The sequence below is a fragment of the Pinus tabuliformis genome, chromosome 2_2 (assembly GCF_031772625.1).
Source record: "Pinus tabuliformis cultivar Carrire ecotype Pingquan chromosome 2_2, CPIR1, whole genome shotgun sequence".
Taxonomy (NCBI): domain Eukaryota; kingdom Viridiplantae; phylum Streptophyta; class Pinopsida; order Pinales; family Pinaceae; genus Pinus; species Pinus tabuliformis.
The window spans coordinates 569,474,237-569,483,382 of NC_142300.1; the positions used below are offsets into that span (position 1 = coordinate 569,474,237).

A 9,146-nucleotide genomic window follows, 5' to 3' on the forward strand; every position below is an offset into this window, starting at 1 on the left:
CACTGAATTCCTATAAAATTGGATTTATATAAATTAGAATAAGTCCATAAAACCTATATTACAAATGTGATAAGTCTCTTATATTAACATAAATTTATTGACTTTTTATATAAATTAGAATAAACGGATGAAACCTATAATGCCAATGTGATGAGTCTCTTATATATTTTGAAACAATGACTATTTTTTAGAAGTGAAATGCAAATTCCATCATTACACTATGTTTCTTGTACACCAAAAGGATGCTTTATCTCTAAACTCAAATAATGTGGAATCAAGACATTCTGAACATGTCCACTAAGGTAAAAAGAAAACTAGTGCAGCAAAGGAAAAAGTTCAAGGAAATTGAATAGCCAAATCCTCGCCTCCCAACTTTGAAAGTCATATATTCATATATCTATATCTATATATATATATATATATATATATATATATATATATATATGTGTCAATAATATATAAAAATATAATAAAATAATTATTTCAATTAAAAAAACTAAAAAAATAATTTAATTTTGTTTATAATAACACTGATTTATGTGAAACTATATCTTGATATACAACTAAACTTTATGACATATAAACAAATAGTTTTTAAATATAACTTTTAATTAAAAAACCAAATTATCTAATTGTACACCTAATAAACCATGTAAAATAATTCACAAAATATTAAATATACATTAAATTATTACAAACTATCACATTCATAATTTTTTTTTTTTTTATCAAAATCTTAAAATTAAGGAACATTATTTAAAAGAACTTACATAAAATAAAATAAAGCTTTTGAACGCATTTAAATTCAAAAAAACGTTGTATCAAAATCCTAAAATTAAGTAATATTATTTAAAAAAACTTACACAAAATAAAATAAAGCTTTTGAACGCATTTAAATTCAAAAAACGTTGTATAGAATTTTGACTAGCAAAACTAAAGAGAAAGCCAATTGATTCGTTGGTTGCCATGTAAGCCAAGCGAAGCCAAACGCATCCTTCCTTGAGAGATCATCAGGTCCAAAGCATCTTTGGTCAAGTTTGGTCAAATAGTATCAGACGAAAACCAAAAAAGAGAAACTTAAAATCTTATAGAGAAATCCTAAGGAGAATTTAACGTAAAAATGATCAAAGAAATGGGAAAGAGCGCCGCTGAACTCGATGAAACTGTCCATTTCATTGGAAAATGTAACATAAAAGTATTGATGAATCCATTAATTTGTCATTCAAAATCAAGTTATTCTTATGAATCCTTTAATGTCTCAATGAAAATTAACTTACTCTTATGATGAGAATTTTTTTTAACTATAGAAGACAATAAGTTTGGAATTATGTAGGAAAATCCAAAGACATTGAAAGCTATTAAGATAAATTTTGAAATATTAAAATATTTATTATTATTTTTGATATTCACAATCTATTTTTTTTTAAGGAAAGTTTTCTTACCGTTTGGAAAATAACTTTACTGCTTTTAGTTTTAAAGATAGTGAAAGAGGTAATATTTCAAAGAATAATATTATTATTATAAGTATTTCTTTGCCAAGTTGTATCAATTACTTATGTATTAGGGGTTTAGGGACGTGTTCAATGGTGGGGAGAGAATGTACTTAACTAAATGCTTTATAAGGAGAGGTGATATACCAATGGCTTGTACCATGAGTTGACATGTAGTTATTTTTTATCCACTTGAGAATTTATACTATGACACGGGTTCTCAATGTTGAAGAAATGGGTTATATGTTTGAGTTGATATATACATGAACCAAATTGAGGCTATTTGCAAAATGCTCATAGCCATCATGGTGTTTAGTCCCTCGGGTGTAGCATAGCAACATGCAATCTCAGAGCGTGGCTAAAAGTTCGTCTTCAAATGTGGTTACGTCGACATGGACCATATATTCTTTATGTCTTTTCTCATCATCTGTGGGTTTATTTCTCAATGGAAAGAGATCTATGTTTTCATATTTCCATCCTCTTTCTTGGTCTTTTCATTACTTTCTATGTTCCTAGTTTACCTCCTCAATCTTCTTCCCCTCCATGCCCTATGTTATCTTCTTGTTGTGTGTGTGTTTCTCGGTGGCACATGGGCTTTGCTCATGAGCTTCCAACATGTTCTTTAGCCTTTTCAATTCGTGAATCCACGTTTGGTTTTCTTCCTCTCTCCTCATCTTTGGTTTTGTTTCCTCTATTATTTGCATAGTTCTTCTTTGTACTTTTCCAGTCTCAGGACAATGTTTTTGAGTTCTAGAGATAATTTGGTAGCAAAGTTGTTGTTTCTAGGGTAATGGTGGTTGTGGCTTATTAGGGGTTGCTCAACCTAGTATGGGGTGGAGATCTCATTTGACATCTACAAAGATATAATTTCTTAGCTCGTTTCCAGGGTAATGTTGGTTGTCGCTTATTAGTCTTTTAGTGCTAGAGATAATTTGGTAGCAAAGTTGTTGTTTGTAGGGTAATGGTGGTTTTGGCTTATTAGGGGTTGCTCAACCTAGCATGGGGTGGAGATCTCATTTGACATCTACAAAGATACAATTCCTTAGCTCATTTGGATGAAGTAGAATTAGATTTGATGAAAGAAAATTTTCAGCATGGAATCTTATTTTGAAAATTATGGAAACCTTAGAAAATATTACTAATCCTTCATATTAAAAATGTAAGATGTTTGGCTAAATTTTTGTGAAAATATTTGAATTTCCAAGGATCTTATACAGTCTATATCATATTTTTGGTGCATTTTAAGGTAAAATAATAAATAATTTTATCTTGTAGAATTTGGGGAAACGAGTTCTAGGAAAATTGAAATTAGTGAATATTTTTTTGGGGAAAAGCATAGAAAATTAGTCAATGAGTGAGATTTAGCCATTAAAATTTTAATTGGATTTGATGGGTGAACATAATTTCCTATAAAACTCTGAAGTTATGGATGTTGCGGCTATGTGGGATTCAAAAGTAGGGTAACACTTGTGGCTAGTAAAATCAATGCATGTACACTATGGATCTCTAATACGGTATGAAGGCTCTCCTTTATGAAGTCCTTCCTGACAACAATGATGTTAAAGATCAAATTCTCCTAGCTCTATATGATATCATGTTAAAATTTTGATTGGATTTTATGGGTGAACCTAATTTCCTATAAAACTCTGAAGTTATGGATGTTGTGGTTATGTGGGATTCAAAAGTAGGATAACACTTGTGCCTAGTAAACTCAATGCATGTACACTATCGATCTCTAATTGGATATGAAGGCTCTCGTTTATGAAGTCCTTCTTGACAAGAACTATGTTAAAGACGAAATTCTCCTAGCTTTATATGATATCATCTTGTAGTTGAAAGAAATAAGTACCAAAGTGAATTAGATTGAAGAGGTCATCACTCCAAGCCCTAGAGTAAGTGGATCTAGTGTTGAAGCTTTCATGCTAATTGAGGTGGATGCCTCCAATTCTTGCTAGTTTTTTCATGAGTTTCCATTGGATGTCAATTTGGGTGTATGTAAATATTTTTAATAAGCATTTTTGGGATTTTTGTTTTGTCTGAGGGCTCTTACTACTACCATAGGCATTTACAGTTTATTATATCTAGTTTCCCATGTGGAAGCCCATTAAAAGACAACCAGTAATGATTTAAGTAATTTTTTGTTACTAATAGAATTTCTTAACTTATAAGAAAATTTGTGTAAAAATTAATATTGGAGAAGAATATTAACTTGTGAATTGAAAATCACGAAAAAGAAGTAAGTAAAAAACTAGCTTCAAACTTTTCCTTTCACTTAAGGCAACTTAATTACTCCTATGATTATAGATAAAAATTATAATATCAAAAAGGTTAATTTCCATTTTGTTTTACCATATAATAGATTTGTACACCATTCAGAAATAACTTATCCAAGAAAATAGAAAATATTAAAAAAAATTTAGATTAAATTCTAAAATAATAAAGATTTATAACAGAATAATTTCGATATTTAAAAATAATAAATATTATTAAAAAAAAAACTAATTCTAATAATTGTTGTCCTATATCATCAATTTTTAGTATTTCTACGGTCATGGTAGAAGATTTCTTAAAGAAAGTAGGTTAGGCAAACGTGATATTGGCGAGTGATCACCCTATTTTTTTTATCTAAATGATATTACCCATTTATGTAGATATCCTCTAACCTAGAAATCAAATACCTGGTATCTTTTTGATATGACAATAGCGATATGGAAGAAATTCGTTGTTATAAATATCTGGGAATTAATATTATCCCAAATTAAAAACAAGGTCTTTTTTGGATTCCAATTACCTTAAAGATCGTGATAGTTAGCGTGTAATATCTTAATTAAAAGCTCAAATTATATACTATTTTATGGAAATTAAATTTAAATAAAAAATTAAGAATCGCTTCTTTCAACGGTCTACATTTGAAAAAATCTACTTAAAATGTTTATGTCCTACATTTTTATTATTGAAAAGAATGAAAATTGAATTTGCTAACTCTCATAACATTTCAAACACATTTTCAAGAAAAAGTATTTTTAATTCTGCTGGTCACAAATACGTCATATATTATTTTCTCACGCGATGTTTTAGGGTTTGTTCAATTCCCAAATCTACTATATAATTAGTAAAAATTCTTTTTATTTTAATAATATAAACGGTTGTAGTTTAATTTAATTTTTTTATTTTTTATTTTTTAATATAGAAATTTTGGCGATATTTTGAAAAAATGTGGCAGGGATTTTTGTAGATGCAAATAAAAGTTGTCAAACTTCATAATTTTAGGTGTCTTGGAAGTTTTTTATGGCGTTGAATCCATTTCCACTATAAAAAAACGTGATTTTTTGAATTATTTGATATTTAAAAAAAAATTGCCTGGATTCCAACCACTTTTTGCTGTCCAGGCAATTCCTTTACCTCCTTAAATGACTCCATATAAATTTGATTATATTTTTAAAATATTTATAATTCTAAAATATTTTTTATTAAAAATAAATAATCTTTTTTTTTTTTTCTAAAAATGAATTAAGATAATTAGAAAAAATGTTTATAAACATTTTCATATATAAATGATTCATCATATATTATATATTATTAAATAATATTGTTATATTTTTTCATTTAAAAAAAAAAAAAAAACATATTTTTTATATTCTATATAAAATAAAAAATATAGTAAAATTTAAATATGTTATAGATGTTAAATGTATCTTAAAACTTAACTAAATCATATTTGAATAAGATCAAAAGAATTCAAGGATAAAATTCAAAACACAATACACTTGTAAGATGGAAAGTAACCCAACATGTAATAGCAAAGGTTCTTTGTCTACATATCTCTATGGCATTATTTTCCTTATATATATAAAGAACTTGTACATCATCCTATTGCCTTTGGGCCTGAGAGATTTTCCTTTCCCTAAATTTTATATAAAAGATCCTTAAGTCAACTCTTCCATTAAACCTGTCCATAAAAACAGCTGAATCCTTGTACAATTTAAATACTTCTACCAATTTCCCAAAAAAATCCTGATATCATACCACACGCCAAGAAATTTAGGTATAAAATTTATGCTTTAAAAATTAGTTTTATGTTACTTAAATTTAACCATATATAAAAATGGTGGTGGTTTTCTTTTTATGTAATTAACTTTATTTTTAAACTTCGAAAATTATAGAGTAAATAATTTATTAAATTGTGAAGATCATAGATAAGAATATATATATATATTTAGTTATATAATGATTGTTTTATTTATCCCCGATTAAACCTTCAACGCTTCAAGATACATTTATAATTAAGGTATTTTATAATTTAATTTTAATTATTTAAAATAATAGTTTTTATAATTTAATATATATATTTTAATTTTTTAATATGTATTTTTAAATTATAATATATATATATATATTTTAATTTATTTGATAAATTTATTTTTTTGATATTATCACAAAAAGTATACATATATAATTATTTATTCAAAATTATATATAATAAATTAATGTATAACATTTAAAAAGTTAAAAATTTAGAAAAGTACAATTAAAATATTTTAATATTTAATATTTATTTTAAAGAGAAAAATTAAAAATATGATGTATTCATTTGATTCCGCTTTTCCATTTAGTTTATATATAAACATATATAAATATTCAATATGCGATTTGATACAGCTCTACATTTAATATATATATCTACAGAATATATAAGTAATCTAAAGAAAGAGAAATTTGCCCAATAGAGAGAAAAAATTAACAAATGATGCGTGCTAATGACACGATCTCAGAAACTTTAGGGGCCAATGTTATATCAAAACATTATTCAGACAAAGGTTAGATCAAAAGTAACGATATCGCAAGAAAGCTTACATTTTCTGAAACACGGTCAACTACATACCACATTTTACATAAAAACTTTATCGCAAGAAAGGTTACATTTTCTGAAACACAGTCAACCACATACCACATTTTAGCATCAGCCCCTGCATACATCTCTAGCCTATTTCACTCTATATCCTATTTCACACTAGGCGAGCATAATTTTGTCAACCAATTCCTCCACAAAATTGTCCAAGTTTCCAGCAGAGGATCCGCCTTCAATGGCTGCCTTCGTAGCTACACGCTTGAATCGCTTCATATTCTTCCTAACCTTCTTACCTTCTCCTCCCCGCATCAAGGCTTCCACGTTCCTCGCAATTTCTTTGCGCCCAATTGTTTCTCCTTGGATTCCGGAATGCCGTACCTTCATGGCGATTCCCATCTCGTCCGATACGAGCTTGCAGTTGGTGTACTGATCGGCATGAAGCGGAAAGCCCAACAGCGGAACGCCATTGCAGAGACCTTGCAAGATCGAATTCCAGTCACAGGGCGTGAAGAACCCCCCGACGGAACGATGCGATAGCAATGCCAGATGATGATGACGAGACCAGTTAGAAGCGACGACACCCTTATCTTTGATCTGATCAAGAAAACCAGCTGGCAAAATCTCTGATAACGACGCATCAGAATTGAGAGTCTCAGGAGGCAGTGCCCAGAAGAAGGGAATTCTACTTTCAAGCAAGCCGACGGCTATTTCTTCGATTTGGCTTTCGGAAACACGCGCACGTTCACCTAACCAAACGTAGATGACTGAGTGTCGCGGTTTCGAATCCAACCACCTTTCCATATCGGAGTCCAGAGCTTCATGGCTATCAAAATACCCAGATGGCAACAGCGGACCCACAGAGCAGAGAGGCGTAGTAGTCTGCATCGAATATTGTATTTCTTCTCTTTCCAGTTCATAGACTGAATTTGTGAGGACCCAGTCTGCTTCGCGAACGCATTGGAAAGACAAAAATATAATATGTAGCATCAAGTCTGACATCTCTGTTGCCTGGAGAAAAGATGGGAGATCAGTTGGACTCATCGCTGGGACTCCCGGAATGTAATCGATGCAGTTATCATCTGCTTCAACTGTACAGAAAAAGAATTCACCATAAACGGAAAAAAGCTGAAAATAAAAGTGACTAAACCCTTGGCTCCATCAATATTTTAACAGTGGCAAAAAATCTGACCGCTTACTATTCCAAAATAGATTGTTTCAGTCTGCCTCACAGTATTTATTGCATCTAGACTTGTAAATGAAATGAAAAAGGGTGCAGCTGATAAACTGAAAAATTGAATTTAAATAAAAGGAAAAGCTTTCACTGTATAGAAAAAGGAATCACAGTAAACTGAATAAAGCTTGGAAAAAGAAAAAAGTGAGTAAACCCTTGGATCAATATCATGAAAAGTGCCCTCAAAAACCTGACTGATTAGTTTTATAATAACTTGTAAAAATAGACTTGTTTCAGAGTTTATCTCACCGTCCTTACTGATAAATAGAAAAATTAAATTGATAAAACGAAAAATTGAAGTTCAATTTTACAAAAGAGAAAATCAACCATAGCAATAAATTAATATAGGTTTCCACAGAGTTTAAAATGAATATTGATTCACAGGTTCCCACAGATTTTGAAATTAATATAGATTCGAAGATAAATCTAGTTAAATTTGGAAACCTCAAATTTTCTAACAAAATAACCACTGAAATTTTCCGAAAACTTACATATTCTAAACATAACTAACAACAAAATGATATGATTAATCGAAAACATACAACCTATCAACCCTTATCATAAAAATCTTAAATCTATTAATATAAATCCATTTAAACTTGGAATTTGGTTCCCAGTTTTATGTATATAACCAATCAAAGCTTTGTTTCTTTTGATGCCACTAAGGACTTATTAGATTTAGGATTCAAAACAATTTATATTTACCGTAAATTGATCCTAGTTTCTTTTTCAAACAATACAATATAAAATCATATCAATCTAAACCATATCTAAAAAGTAATTAGAAACAAAAGAAATGGGGTTTAATGGCAGTCTAATGAAAGTATTTAGGATTGAGTCTTACCGTGGGTTTTAGAGGGGAAATGGCCTTTGGAAATGAGCATATCTGAGTGATAATATATTATATAAGATGCAGCGGACTGAGTCCACAACGAGATGAGAGGAACGTTGAATTTCTTGGCAATGAGCACCGTCCATGGCAGAAACGAATCTGCAATGATGCAGGAAATTTGATTGTCCTCCTGTGTGTTCAGCCTCTCGATTACTTCGTCCACTGGCTGCATCATTGTGTTGAAAGTAAACTGTAAAAATCTTTCGTTGTACAAAGACCTATCAAAATCCATGGCCAAGTTATCTGAAATCTCTGCACAGCGAACGTCTAAACCAGTTGTTTGAACAACATTGTTGATGTATGCTTGTGAATCAGATGATCCCTCAGTGGAAACAAAGGTGATAACCAAACCCCTGGAGGCCAACTTGATACAGAGATCGGCCATAGAAAAGCTATGGGACTCCAAGGGGTAAGGAATAGCTAGAGCATGGATCCGGAGAGACATCTTGATTGTGGTGTATACGCTACGCTTCTCCTTCCTCTATATAAATATCTCCACCGATATGAGATCCATCGAACTGATATAATCAATGCATGTTATCCCACCTAATCAAAGGTTACCGAGAACCAAATCTTAAGGTTAAACCCTAATCTGGACTGTAGCGTGATAATGTCGTTTTCTTTTCTTTTTCTCTGATATCGAAATTTGCAAGTACAAATAATAGGTGTTATCCCACCTAATCA

At 30.2% G+C, this 9,146-nt stretch overlaps 1 protein-coding gene across 2 annotated transcripts; it reads right to left on the reverse strand.

The window, feature by feature from the left end:
- Positions 1–6,261: 6,261 nt before the first annotated feature.
- LOC149193948 (UDP-glycosyltransferase 86A1-like) lies at positions 6,262–8,930 on the reverse strand. 2 transcript variants are annotated; one of them, XM_089407085.1, is made up of 2 exons: positions 8,415–8,930; positions 6,262–7,418 (listed from the first exon to the last, which is right to left on the reverse strand). In XM_089407085.1, exons 1-2 carry the CDS (start codon positions 8,905–8,907, stop codon positions 6,502–6,504), a joined length of 1,410 nt encoding a protein of 469 aa, XP_089263211.1. In that variant the 5' UTR covers positions 8,908–8,930; the 3' UTR covers positions 6,262–6,501. The 2 variants fall into 2 exon arrangements, with proteins under 2 accessions (XP_089263211.1, XP_089263210.1); XM_089407084.1 differs by having other exon boundaries at positions 6,262–7,427.
- Between the last annotated feature and the right edge of the window lie 216 nt (positions 8,931–9,146).